Source organism: Rhinichthys klamathensis, unplaced genomic scaffold (assembly GCF_029890125.1).
Source record: "Rhinichthys klamathensis goyatoka isolate OS25496 unplaced genomic scaffold, OSU_Roscu_1.1 h1tg000123l_1, whole genome shotgun sequence".
Classification (NCBI taxonomy): domain Eukaryota; kingdom Metazoa; phylum Chordata; class Actinopteri; order Cypriniformes; family Leuciscidae; genus Rhinichthys; species Rhinichthys klamathensis.
The window spans coordinates 6,269,651-6,284,101 of record NW_026606660.1 but is presented as its reverse complement, the minus strand read 5'-3'; the positions used below and the strand labels follow the sequence as shown (position 1 = coordinate 6,284,101).

Here is a 14,451-nt window from a genome sequence, read left to right as displayed (position 1 = left end):
ATTAGTAAATGTTGAAATTAACATTAACAAAGATTAATAAATGCTGTATAAGTGCTGTTCATAATTAATTCATGCCAACTAATACTAATGCTAATGCACCTCATAGTAAAGTATTACCGTGTAACTACAAAGTATCTACAACAACACTTTGTCATACAAATGAAAAGCTATGCATGCGTGCTACAGCCTTTTGTTTTTGCTTAAGTAATCCCAACTGCATGACATCAGGGAAATTCTGATCATTTTTTCACCAAATACTTCCTTGACCTAACTGTAACCAATAGGAACTTGCCTGGCTACAGTGAGTTGGTATTCTAGTGAGCTAGTCATGCCATTGTACCATCATTCTGCTCTTATGCACACGGCATGAGAAGATATGACTGGTGGACATGGGGAATTCTTCCTGTAAACGCTGCTGCCGGTGTTGCCAAACCAAGAAAGAACAGCCGTCCATCAACCGTGACAGGGTCTTCAAGTCAATCCACGACTATCCCTCACGCACAATATATGATCTAAATCTGAAGAAAGGAGATGTTCTGGAAGTGATATCAGAGTCTGATTACTGGTTGTACGTGAGGAGACAAACAGCTAAGGCTGACGGATCTAAAGTGCCTCAACGTGGATATGTGCCTAAAGACTTCGTCAAGCCGCTGGGTAGCGTAGAGGCCGAGTTGTAAGTCCTTGAGTTGTTCTTTTGACCATTTTGTGCTTGTGTGAATGAATAATAAACAGAGTAATCTCAAGCTTTGCGGTTTGAATCACTGCCCTTAATGAAACTGGAATCCCATCTTTCCAGTTTCACAAGTTTTGGTGAAACAGCTAGTGCTGTTATTGCTCAGTTTGTGTTTCTCTGTAGAAATGACTCATGAGAATGATCACAGAGATGGGTTTTGAAAATTACTGATAGAACGCTAAGATATATGCTATCAGGATCAATCTCATGAAAACTGTCATGAGACAAGTATAATTGTATATGCCTATATATATATTGAAATTGCATATATAAAATTGTACATGTATATCAGTATGTGAAAGAGTTTTTTTTTCTTCGAGATTCATCCATTATATTGTTTATTGTTCAGTTAATCTGTGGTAGTACAATGTTGTTACACCACATACATTGGACACAAATAAAAATGAACGTCATAAAAAACTAGTATCAATCGATTTTCAGGTGGTATTTTGAGAATGTTAAAATGCGTATAGAGGCCAGGAGATGTCTGCTGAGACCCCAGAATTATGAGGGTGCATTTCTCATCTGGAAGAGTTATGAGAATAACAATTACTACTTATCAGGTACAGTACATGTGATTCACACACACATCATGTCTCAAGCCTCTACTGCCTTTCATTTTACTGTAATTTTTGCACTCTAACTACATTGAAAAGAGATCAATTAAAAATTAACCTTAACTTTCAGAGCAGCTGAATAACATTTTCTGTAATGATTTATTTTAAAGTGAGGAATGGACCTCATGTACGACATTACCGGATCAAGCAGAGGGAAAACGAAAAGCAGTTTTTCCTTGTTCATCATACAACTTTCCAGACCTTGCGTGAGTTGGTGGAGTTTTACTCTAAAAATGAAGGCGGACTCTGCGCAAAGCTTCATGAACCCTGTGTGAAGGTCAGTAAAGAGTTTGAACCTACAGATTATTGAAAGCAGGGCAGCATCCTAATAAGTTTTTCAGCTCACTTCCAATCTGTTCATTACTCTTCTAGCTGGACCAGCCAGCTCCTCTTACTCTGTCATTTGACTCCAAATGGGAGGTAGAGAGAAGTTCACTAAACAGAATAAAGAAGCTCGGCAGTGGGCAGTTTGCCGATGTGTGGCAGGGGCTCTGGAACGAGACAACAGATGTGGCCATCAAAGAGTTCAAAGGTAATCAATAAATCGGTTAATTCAGTGGCTCTCGGCGGTTTTTACTTCAGGTCCCATATTTTACGTTGAATATTGAGTGGCTACCCAACAGTGTGTATCATAAAAACATAAATAAAAAAAATGCACAACTTGGTTAGACATAAACATGAAATTCCATTTTTTTTCCCCCTTTACATTTATCTGTAAAGGGTAAATAAATAATCTGCTTAAAGGTTCATCCAAAAAATTTAATTATGTAATTACTTATCCTCAAGTTGTTTCAAACCTGTTTGAGTTTCTTTCTTCTGTTGAACACAAAAGAAGATATTTCAAAGAATGTTGGTGACAGTTGATGGCACCCATTGACTTCCATAGTAGGTATACTAAATGCCTTGTTCTGTCATGAAACTCTATATGGCGCCGGCTGATGGGTCCTTAGTACAAGCTGATGATATTTACAGCGTCAACTACTTGGCACAAGATGATTGGTTCATGTCGCATCTGCAGCCAATGAGCTTGTTGCTCAACATTTAAATGGCTGGTTATCATTCACGATAGCAGTTTGCAGCGTGCTTTCAGAGTTCGTCTAAAACCCTCCAACTTCCCCAGCTCCACGTGTAAAGATCTACTAGGGGTAATTAATTTATGCCATTTGTGCAGCAGCGTATCGGATATGTATTGGCAGTCGCAAATTCCTGTACTTGTTCTGCAGCAGCAGCAGCAATAATCTATAACAACAGCAGCAATTCAGCAGCTAAGACCAAATACATTAACATAGTCATATCCATCACCATGCTAAAAATCTTCAGAGAGTTGTCATGATAGAACTTCTTTTGTGTTCAACAGAAGAAAGAAACTCCTACAGGTGTGACCACCTGCCTAATATGCTGTTGGTCCTCCGCATGCGGCCAAATCAGTGCCGACCTAGACATGGACTATACAAGACCTCTGAATGTGTCCTGTAGTATCTGGCATCAAGCTGTAAACAGCAGATCCTTCAAGTCCTGTAGGTTATGAGGTGGCGCCGCTGTGGATTGAACTTGTTGGTCCAGCACATCCCACACATCCCACGACCCCCATGCAAACGAGATGTTTCATCTCATGGGGCTGATCCTCTAATAAATGTTCATAAATAAATAAATAAATATGCTCGACTGGATTGAGATCTGGGGAATTTTTAGACCAGGGAAACACCTTGAGTTCTTCATCAAACCATTCCTGAATAATGTGTGCAGTGTGGCAGGTGTATTATCCTGCTGAAAGAGGCCACTATTGTCATGAAGGGGTGTACCTGGTCTGCAACAATGTTTAAGATCGGTCCCACCTGTCAAAGTGAAATGGCAGGACCCAGGGTTTCACAGAAGAACATTGCCCAGAGCATCACACTCCCTCCACCGGCTTGTTGTCGTCACTTCTCCAGGTAAACGGCGCACACGTACACTGCTGTCCACTTGATTACATTTAAAAGAATATGGGACTCATCGGACCAGGCGACCTTCTTCCACCTCACCAAGTTCCAGTTCCAACGCTCGCGTGCCCATTGTAGGCTCTTTCGACCGTGGACAGAGGTCATCATAGGCACTCTGATTGGTCTGCGTCTACACAGAAGAATGATGCACTGTGTTGTGGCATTCCTCCCGTAACCATCATTTAAATTCTGTGCGACTTGTGCCACAGTAGACATTCTGCTGGATCGGACCGGACGGATATAGCCTTCTAGCCTTCTGCGCCCAACACACCTGTAACTGGTTTCTGGTTTGTCCCTCCTTGGATAACTGTTAGTAAATTCTCACCGCTGCTGACCAGGAGCAACACACAAGCCTTGCCGTTTCAGAGATACTCTGACCCATTCACCTTACAATAACAATTTGGCCCTTGTCAAAGTCGCTCAGGTCTTTATTCCTGCCCATTTCTCCTGCATCAACACATTGATTACGAGAACTGATTGTTTGCTTACCATTTACCCTACCCAAACATTAACATGTGGCCTTGTTAGGAGATGATTAATGATGTTCGCTTCATCTGTGACTGGTCATAATGTTTTGGCTCATAAATAATTTTTCATGGTTTGTTTTATGATGCAACTTTTTGTCTGTACCATTTTACTTGCAGTTGTCAATTATCCATATATCAAAACAGAGATTGACATCATGAAGGAGCTGCATCATGAGCGTTTGCTGAGGCTCTATGCTGTGTGTACCACTAGTAAACCTGTCTGTTTAGTGACAGAGCTCATGAAAAATGGCTCTTTAAAGACATTTCTCATCAGTAAGTGAACTAATATTAACTCGTATGCAGATAATAAACACCACAGATACCTTTACCTTAATCTTAATTGACACATTGCTTTTACAGAAAAAAAACGATACAATTTAGATATTCACATGAGCTTATATCTTTCCCCAGGCCACAAAGAGAAACAAGATCTTGAGTTTTCGCTCATGATGGATTTTGCTGTCCAGGTAACTTGATTTCTTTGAGAGTAATTGAGATCTGGGGAATTTTTAGACCAGGGCAAATATAAAATATCAAAAATCATATGACCAGTTTTTCTTAAAGGGATTGTTCACCCCAAAATTAAAATTCTGTCATTAATTACTCAGCCTCATAGTTCCAAACCCAATAGTCTTTCATTGATTTTCAGAACACAAATGTAAACCTGAGAGCTTTCTGTCCCTCCATTGACAGCTACGCAACTACCACTTCATTCTCGTGTTACGCAGCACGTTTGAGCTTCAGCAAGAACCAATGAGGTTCATTTTTGTGTTACGCAGCACGTTTGAGCTTCTGCAAGAACCTATGAGGTTCATTCTCGTATTACACAGCACGTTTGAGCTTCTGCAAGAACCAATGAGGTTCATTATCGTGTTACGCAGCACGTTTGAGCTTCCTCAAAAAGGTTTGTTCTCCTGCGTCAAGAAAGTTTGGTTAAACTTTTGTTCCCTGATCAATGCTTAAATGTAAATAAATGCCTAAATTCAATCTGTTCATCATATAAAATGATCATGTCTCTTCAGGAAATTCCTATGGATTAGATTTATGATCTCCTAATGTACTTTTTGAAGCATCAAAGTGGTAGTTGTGTAGCTAAACTGGCTTAGATTTCATCACAGCATAAAGATGCATTTGAAGTGCTGCACAGGGTGTAAAATATCGGTGCTCTTTGGTAGCTTGGGATAGTAATGCTCAAAATCAAAGTAATAATCCAAGGCACTCGAGTTGTGTATACAAAAAAGTAAAAAGCCTTTATTAAATCATGGCTTCTATCATTAAAATTGGTGACAGATACACCTACGCGTTGCGGCTATCGCCTTCGTCAGGGTGTGTGTAACAAACAAAGTCACAAGTGCATTTTAAATAGCAGTTCATTAGTCTAAATAGCAAACACCTGGTCACACACTACGCAAGGTAACCAGCAGGGAGCAGAATTCAACAAATGAAATAGTATATTGCATAATATCAAGCCAAATCAAACTCAAAAAAAAAAAAAAAAAAAAAAAAAAAAAGATATATACATATACATATATATATATATATATACACATACATATACACATACACATACATACATATATACACATACATACACATACATACATACACAAAAAAAAAAAAAAAAAAAAAAAAAAAAAAAAAAAAAGACATATATATACATATACATATATACATATACATATATATATACACATACATATACACATACACATACATACATACATACACATACATACACAAAAAAAAAAAAAAAAAAACTTTAATTGAAATATTTTCAGCAATATCTAGATTACATTATACAAATCAAAACATAACAATAAAATAAAGTAGAGCAAAAAAAAACATATCAAAATATACACGTCAATGGATGTATACATCTAATGGTACACAATACAACTAATTTCATGAAAAATTTCACAGAAATGGTACAAAATCTAATTCTCCATTTAAACCTGGAAATGTGGTGGCTTTCAGTGAGTAAATCCAGAAAGATTCTCTTTGTAGTAACTTCTTAACCCTATCCCCTCCTCTTATGGACTTGGGGATGTGTTCAATACCGATTATCTTGAGTGTATTAGGACTACCATGGTTTGTATCTCTGTAATGAATGGCCATAGGATATAGAGGGTTACAGATTCGAATGGCGTTTTTATGCTCTGATAATCGTATCTTTAGTTTTCTAGTCGTCATCCCTATATAGAAACATCCACATGGACACTCTAACCTGTAGATCACAAATGAGGTATTACAATTAATGAAAGATCTTATTTTCAGTTCGGAGTCAGAGGTTACGTCTCTAAATGTTTTTGTCCTGATCATATTATCGCAGTGATTACAGTTGCCACACCTGTAATTTCCTGCACTTGAACTTAACCAGGTATTGGCTTTCTTAGGAGAAAGATGACTTCTCACTATTTTGTCTTTAATTGTTGGTGCTTTCCGAAATGCAATGGAAGGAGATTCGGGCATGACTTCCCTGAGATAAGGGTCACTCATAACTATTTCCCAATTCTTCTTTATAATTTTCTTAATTCTGTTTGCCTCTGTGCTATACTGTGTCACGAAATATACAGAGTTATCTGGATCCTGTGATTTACGTTTTTGTTGTAATAGTTCGTCTCTACTGATGTTTCTCACTTTATTGTATGCTTTGTTAATCACGCTATTTTTGTAACCCCGTTCCTTAAATCTTTGAGTCATGTCTTGTGCTCTGATGTTAAAATCTTCTTCCTTATCACATATTCGTTTCAGCCTCTGGAACTGGCCAACAGGAATATTCTCGGTCATCCATAAAGGATGAAAGCTATCTGCTCTCAATATAGTGTTTCTGTCAGTTTCTTTTCTAAATATAGTAGTATGCAGCGCACCACTACTTTCTTTGAAGATTTTTAAGTCCAAGAAATTAATCTGAGTATGTGAATAGTCAAGACTCAGCTTCAGATTTACATTGGTATTATTAAGATAAGCGTGAAAAGCTATTAAATCCACCTCCGATCCTGTCCATATCAATATAATGTCATCTATATATCTGCCCCACCACTCCACATATTTTAAATATGGGTTTAAGTCAGAAAATACAAAATTCTTTTCCCAAAATCCCAAAAACAAATTTGCATAATTAGGGGCAAAACATGCACCCATAGCTGTACCTTTAATTTGTTTATAGAATTTATCTTGAAACAAAAATATGTTGTTTTTCAATGTCCATTCCGCTAGTTGTATAATAAAACATGCAGGTGTCCTTTCGGTAGATGATCTCATATCCAGATAGTATAATAGTGCTTCCAGTCCATCTTTATGGTCTATGTTTGTATACAGTGATTCAACATCCATGGTCACCAAAATAGATGATTCAGTAGTTTTAGTCTTTTTAATGGTATTTAATACATGGGTAGTATCCTGAATAAATGAAGGAAGTTTTCCAACCAATGGTTTGATAAAACTGTCTACAAATTTTGAAGCTGGCTCTGTAATAGATTCATTTCCACTAATTATAGGTCTCCCTGGCGGATTTTCAAGATTTTTATGTATTTTAGGGAGCATATAAAATGTAGGAATCCTAGGATTTTTACAGGAAAGAAAATCACATTCATTTTTTGAAATCCATCCCTCATCTTTAGCATGTGATAAAATATCAGTCAGTTCATTTGTCATTACTTCTATTGGATTGGATCTCAGGCACTGGTAGTACTCACGGTTTTGAAGTTGTCTCAAGGCTTCTTCAATATACTGATCTCTGCCCCATACAACAACAGCACCTCCCTTGTCCGCTCTTTTTATTACTAGCTCTTCATTATTAGAAATCCAGTTCAAAGCTTCTCCTTCTTCTTTTGAAAGATTATATTGTTTTCGTTTTTTTGAAGTGAAGATCTTGTCAATGTCATACATTACTTTCTTGTAGAAGGAGTTCAAAGTTGGATTAGATGAACCTGGCATGAATGTTGACTTGGGTTTGAATGTTGTTGCCTTCTTGTCATAGGTACGAGTAGCTGCTTCAGAAGTGTAGTACAAAGCGTTCAGTTGAAGACTCCGATGAAACTTGAATAGGTCCACTTTAGTTTGAAAATCTTTGGCTGTATTTATAGGGGCATAGGACAAACCTTTTGACAATACAGAAACACAGCTTGTTGATAGAGTAACCTTTGAAACATTTATCACTTCATCCCCTTCATCCCCTTCATCCCCACTTAAAAATCTTCAAAGAAAGTAGTGGTGCGCTGCATACTACTATATTTAGAAAAGAAACTGACAGAAACACTATATTGAGAGCAGATAGCTTTCATCCTTTATGGATGACCGAGAATATTCCTGTTGGCCAGTTCCAGAGGCTGAAACGAATATGTGATAAGGAAGAAGATTTTAACATCAGAGCACAAGACATGACTCAAAGATTTAAGGAACGGGGTTACAAAAATAGCGTGATTAACAAAGCATACAATAAAGTGAGAAACATCAGTAGAGACGAACTATTACAACAAAAACGTAAATCACAGGATCCAGATAACTCTGTATATTTCGTGACACAGTATAGCACAGAGGCAAACAGAATTAAGAAAATTATAAAGAAGAATTGGGAAATAGTTATGAGTGACCCTTATCTCAGGGAAGTCATGCCCGAATCTCCTTCCATTGCATTTCGGAAAGCACCAACAATTAAAGACAAAATAGTGAGAAGTCATCTTTCTCCTAAGAAAGCCAATACCTGGTTAAGTTCAAGTGCAGGAAATTACAGGTGTGGCAACTGTAATCACTGCGATAATATGATCAGGACAAAAACATTTAGAGACGTAACCTCTGACTCCGAACTGAAAATAAGATCTTTCATTAATTGTAATACCTCATTTGTGATCTACAGGTTAGAGTGTCCATGTGGATGTTTCTATATAGGGATGACGACTAGAAAACTAAAGATACGATTATCAGAGCATAAAAACGCCATTCGAATCTGTAACCCTCTATATCCTATGGCCATTCATTACAGAGATACAAACCATGGTAGTCCTAATACACTCAAGATAATCGGTATTGAACACATCCCCAAGTCCATAAGAGGAGGGGATAGGGTTAAGAAGTTACTACAAAGAGAATCTTTCTGGATTTACTCACTGAAAGCCACCACATTTCCAGGTTTAAATGGAGAATTAGATTTTGTACCATTTCTGTGAAATTTTTCATGAAATTAGTTGTATTGTGTACCATTAGATGTATACATCCATTGACGTGTATATTTTGATATGTTTTTTTTTGCTCTACTTTATTTTATTGTTATGTTTTGATTTGTATAATGTAATCTAGATATTGCTGAAAATATTTCAATTAAAGTTTTTTTTTTTTTTTTTTGTGTATGTATGTGTATGTATGTATGTATGTGTATGTGTATATGTATGTGTATATATATATGTATATGTATATATGTATATGTATATATATGTTTTTTTTTTTTTTTTTTTTTTTTTTTTTGTGTATGTATGTATGTGTATGTATGTGTATGTGTATATGTATGTGTATATATATATATATATATATATGTATATGTATATATCTTTTTTTTTTTTTTTTTTTTTTTTTTGAGTTTGATTTGGCTTGATATTATGCAATATACTATTTCATTTGTTGAATTCTGCTCCCTGCTGGTTACCTTGCGTAGTGTGTGACCAGGTGTTTGCTATTTAGACTAATGAACTGCTATTTAAAATGCACTTGTGACTTTGTTTGTTACACACACCCTGACGAAGGCGATAGCCGCAACGCGTAGGTGTATCTGTCACCAATTTTAATGATAGAAGCCATGATTTAATAAAGGCTTTTTACTTTTTTGTATACACAACTCGAGTGCCTTGGATTATTACTTTGATTTTGGCTTAGATTTCAAATAGATCTTCATTTGTGTTCCGAAGATAAATAAAAAACGAATAAACGTCATATGGGTTTGGAACGGCATGAGGTTTGGAAATTAATGACAGAATTTTCATTTTGCAGTGAACTAACCCTTTAAAAACAATCAAGCTTAACAGAAAAACTTCCACAATTGGATTTATTTAAAAGGTGGGGGAAATGTAGGGCAGGATTTTATCGATTAGGATTGTGAAAAGTGTCTTTTGACAAATAAGAGTTGTTGGAAAAGGGTTACATAACCAATATTTATCAATATAATATATTTATATCTCTAAGCAGTTCATAGACGTGTTGCTCTGTTGGTTTAGACGGCCCGACACTGACACAGGAACATTGATATTGATGTTAGGGAGAGAGATGGCGTGTTCATTATTCTTGCAATTCCGTTTGATGCTGTCATGCAAGATTGGCTGCTCCTCAATATGCATATTGATGTTTCCTCATTTCCTCGCTCCTCCATCCTTCAACCCATGACCCGAAAATCGATCATCATGAAGGACATATCAATTCTCTAAATGCACTTATGGAGGTGAGGAACGAGGAAAGAGGAAGCCGTCATTGTACACATGCATTAACACTTATTTACATCTGGCACAACGACAGCAGTGCATCTTGCTTTATAAAGGCTGATTTAACCATATAGCAAGAGAAAACAGCAGCACAAAGACTATCAGCCTAGTCTCTTTTTTCATCAGGGATTTTTTTTAGTTGATGCTAAACCAAGGCCATGCCTACAGTATGGCTTGAATAGGAGAGGGATTCAAAATTGTTGGGCGGGACTTGATTTTGATTGGATGGTTGTGGTTTGCTATTGGTGGATCTCATGTGAGTGACAGGTTGTCCCGCCCTAGGCCAGTAAACACTCATCATTAGAGAAGAGAAGTCTGTGCAAATTATTGTAATTAAAGATTATGAGGGCATAAACACTGCAATACTCTTTATATTTTTGACATTGATGAGTACTGTAAAACCAACTAAAAATGTGACTTTTAAAACTTTTTGTCAAATATTGGCAAGTATAAGAAATTTGGGGAAACAGTTTAGCCATCTAATTATTGGGGCGGACTTTTCCCCTCAATGTCTATGGTGATTAAGGCCCTGTGGTAAACTAAGTCTTTATTTTGCTGAATCTCTCAGATTACAGAAGGAATGGCTTACATTGAGAACCAAATAGTTCACAGGGATCTGAGAGCTGAGAACATTCTGCTTACCGACATGCAATGCTGCAAAATAGCCGATTTTGGACTCGCACAAATTAATCTACCAGGAAACAGGATGTCATCAGGTGAGATATTTGATACGTACGTTCATGCAAGCAGATGATAAGACAAACAAAAACTACAACAGTTCTTTCTCATACCTGCAGATGTTAGGGTCCCTGTAAAATGGATGGCCCCTGAGATTTTCGATAACCAGGAGTACACAAGCAAAAGTGACGTCTGGTCTTTCGGCATCCTTTTAACCGAAATTGTCACGTATGGAGATGACCCGTACCCTGGTAAACATGCTTAATACATAAATATTATAGTAAAAAAACACTAAACATAATACATGTTCTAAGAATGCTTTGCTAATGGTCCCATTAGGTTATTTTAAAAACTTTTTTTTCTTGCATGGTTATGTGAACATTAAAGAAAACATTAAGGGAACGTTCCATTTTATCATTTTGCAAACGTGGGAATGTAACTTTTGAATGTTCTCTGAAGGTTCTGAAACTAGTAATAACGTGCAACTAAAACGTTTCAGAAAAAAGTTCCATTAGTGATGTATAAATAACATTTTTGTGCTAATGTTCAGCAAATGCTATTAAAAACCAGGAATATTCTATTAATGTTACTGACCGAACGTTTGTTCATAACTTTGAGAGAACCTTGCCAGCAGGGGCGTCACTAGGCCCTTTTTAGGAGGGCTTCAGCCCCCCTAAACTTCTGCCGAGCCCCCCTAAAAATGTGAGATTAATGTAGGCTACACAAATTCGTGTTCGCTTCAGTCTTGTTATAATCAGATTCAGCACGTTCTCAATCCACAGCTGCGCCGTGCAGAGAGCACGTCAGAAACAGAGGACAGGGTGTGTGTGTTCATTTGTGTGTTCATCTGAGCCTCATTGGTCTGTCACTGCTCGTCAATGTCAGAGACGACCAATCAAATCAAAGTAGGCGGGCTTTATGTTCACAGACGCTGCTGAGCGCGAATTTTAACAGTGCGACACGACCATTTTTTACAGTCGGACTCGACGTGTACGGTCAAGTGCGAGATAAGATGTAAGTAGCTAAACTTAACATTTCATATTTTACTTACATAAATGTTAAACGAATGACAAAAAATAATCAGGCAAACTAATATAGTTTTGTCTAATTTCGCCATTTTGAACTGAAAATAGGCCTATACACTCATGTAACTCATGTAATGTAATAATTAGTTTACAAGAAACATTAACAAAGCCGTTTTCATCATGTTAGGCACAAGATTAATAATGAATGTGTACATATTGAGAATATAATACAAATTGTAGCCTTTAGTAAATTAAAAAAGCTCAGCTTTAGGAGGGGAAGAGAAAGGGAGGAAGAGACTGAGAAAAAAAGGAAGAGTGATGGAGATGAGAAGAGAGGAGGTATTGACAAATAATCTGCCCACTGACATGGTTTTAAAGCTATTTCTTATCCTTTTTTTTTGGTCTTCAAACGTCTTGAAATGCACATATCAGAAATAAAAAATTTGGACCCCCTACCAATCTCAAATTTAGGACCTCTGTGATTATAAAGCCCTGTCTACGGCCCTGTATTAGGCATAAGATCAATAATAAATGTGTAGCCTACATATTGTGAATGCATTTAATAAACTTAATTACCTTTAGTAGCTTTCAGTAAATAAACGCGTCTGAGAAAATGATTCATAGGCAAAATCAACCTATCAGTTGACCCTTTGTTTACTTTCTTCACTGACAGACAAAAATGAAAAGCCTATATCAGTCAAAGCTCAGCTTTAGGAGGGGAAGAGACAGGGCAAGAGAAAAACAAAGAGAAAAAAAGTGATGCTGCTGATGATTAGAGAAAAATTGTCAGCTGCCCACTATCCAAGTTTTTTGGCCTTCAGAACATCTTAAAATGCACATATGTAGATCAGAGAAATCAAAATTTTCTCGGGGAGACCCCGAACCCCCCTATTTGCCCTGCCTCACATTCGGGACCACAGTTATTATAAAACCGTGCCTTCGTAATAAAACCGTGCATCGTAATGAAAATGGTTAATAGTGATCTTTAGATCCTAAACTAAAGTGTTACCTTTTTTTATAATTTGTTTAAAAATCATATTGGGGGCTTAGCCCCCCTAAAATGAAAATCCTAGTGACGCCCCTGCTTGCCAGAACGTTATATCCAAAGTTCTGAGTTCCCTTTTTGATGGGATTGTATCTCACCCAACTCTGGTATATTTCTTCCTTCTACAATCTTAGGTCAAGACAAAATGACATGCGTTCGAGCCATTCAGAGAGGAGAGCGTATGCAGCGACCGCCTGACTGCCCCGAAGCGCTCTACGACATCATGCTGCTGTGCTGGAGGCAAAACCCTGAAGAGAGGCCAACATTTACTGAGCTGCAGGAGAAGCTGATGGCTCTCATACACGAGCCTGTTACTGAACTGGAGTAGACTCTGTAGGTCCGAGAGAGTTGAGAATCTTTTGAGCATGTAGTATACAGTATGTAACCAACACGAGGAAATCGCACAATTTCTTTTTACTGAAATGCATTATAAAGCATTACAATCAAAATTTAAATCAACACAAAGACAGTACAAGAAGTCTTGTATTGATTTGTAAATACTCAAATTATATATATATAGTATTGTATAATATATATATATAAAAAAGCAAAGGATTTTTTGCACTGTGACACTATTTTCATGAAAATTAGTCACAAATGTATGTGTGTAATACAATGTTCTTAATTGTCATGGAAATGGTTTCACAATGCAAAAACAATATTATCTAATGGGGTGATGTGACATCTTGACAGGTTTCATGAGATTCATCCATACACTATAGCAAGACTGTAACATAAATCTCTCATGCACATGATTATGAATGACTATTACTAGTATTGCTTTATTATTAGTATTACTAAAGGTGATTATGAAGTTCAATATTCCATTGCTGACTGACATTTTTTGACCGATGTTGCTGAACATGTTCTGATGTTGTGAAATGGCATGTCAACTTTCAACATTTGGTGACAGCAGAGGCTTTGCAAATGAATGTTCTGTTTTTAAACTTTTATGCTGACTCATGTATCTTCTGTGACCTGATCAAGAACATTTGAATGTAATGTGAATTTTTTAAATGCCTGAGCTGTTGCTATTACTGTAAATGCACTTTTTTAAAGGCAGGTTTCCTTCTGAGAACATTTCAAATGACCTTTACATTACTAAAATGTTTTAAATAATGCTTTAATGTTTTAAATGCTCTAAATACTTTGTTGACTGATTCCTAATCAAGAATTCCACACTGTGACTATTATATAAGCTTTACCGTACTATTTATAGTACTGTTATTCTAAGTATAGCCTACACTATTATATTTATGTTCACCACATTAGAATGATTTCTGAAGGATCATGTGACACTGGAGTAATGTCTTCATTCAGCTTTGCATCACAGGAATACATTACATTTAAAAAAATAGTAAAATAGAAAACAGTTATTTTAAA

The 14,451-nt window shown here is 36.7% G+C and overlaps 1 protein-coding gene across 1 annotated transcript; it reads left to right on the top strand.

The window, feature by feature from the left end:
* Positions 1–171: 171 nt before the first annotated feature.
* Positions 172–13,581, top strand: si:ch73-340m8.2 (tyrosine-protein kinase Src42A). The gene is made up of 9 exons (XM_056255962.1): positions 172–673; positions 1,175–1,296; positions 1,461–1,627; positions 1,723–1,882; positions 3,974–4,129; positions 4,268–4,323; positions 10,889–11,036; positions 11,118–11,249; positions 13,203–13,581. Exons 1-9 carry the CDS (start codon positions 390–392, stop codon positions 13,394–13,396), a joined length of 1,419 nt encoding a protein of 472 aa, XP_056111937.1. The 5' UTR covers positions 172–389; the 3' UTR covers positions 13,397–13,581.
* Positions 13,582–14,451: the final 870 nt, after the last annotated feature.

What these genes read in the sequence shown, in the direction of transcription:
- si:ch73-340m8.2 (XM_056255962.1), top strand. Translation starts at nt 390, where the DNA reads ATGGGGAATTCTTCCTGTAAACGCTGCTGCCGGTGTTGCCAAACCAAG. An exon ending in TTCATGAACCCTGTGTGAAG is followed by an intron (nt 1,628 to 1,722) that starts GTCAGTAAAGAG and finishes TTACTCTTCTAG; the next exon opens with CTGGACCAGCCAGCTCCTCT. An exon ending in AGGAAACAGGATGTCATCAG is followed by an intron (nt 11,037 to 11,117) that starts GTGAGATATTTG and finishes TCATACCTGCAG; the next exon opens with ATGTTAGGGTCCCTGTAAAA.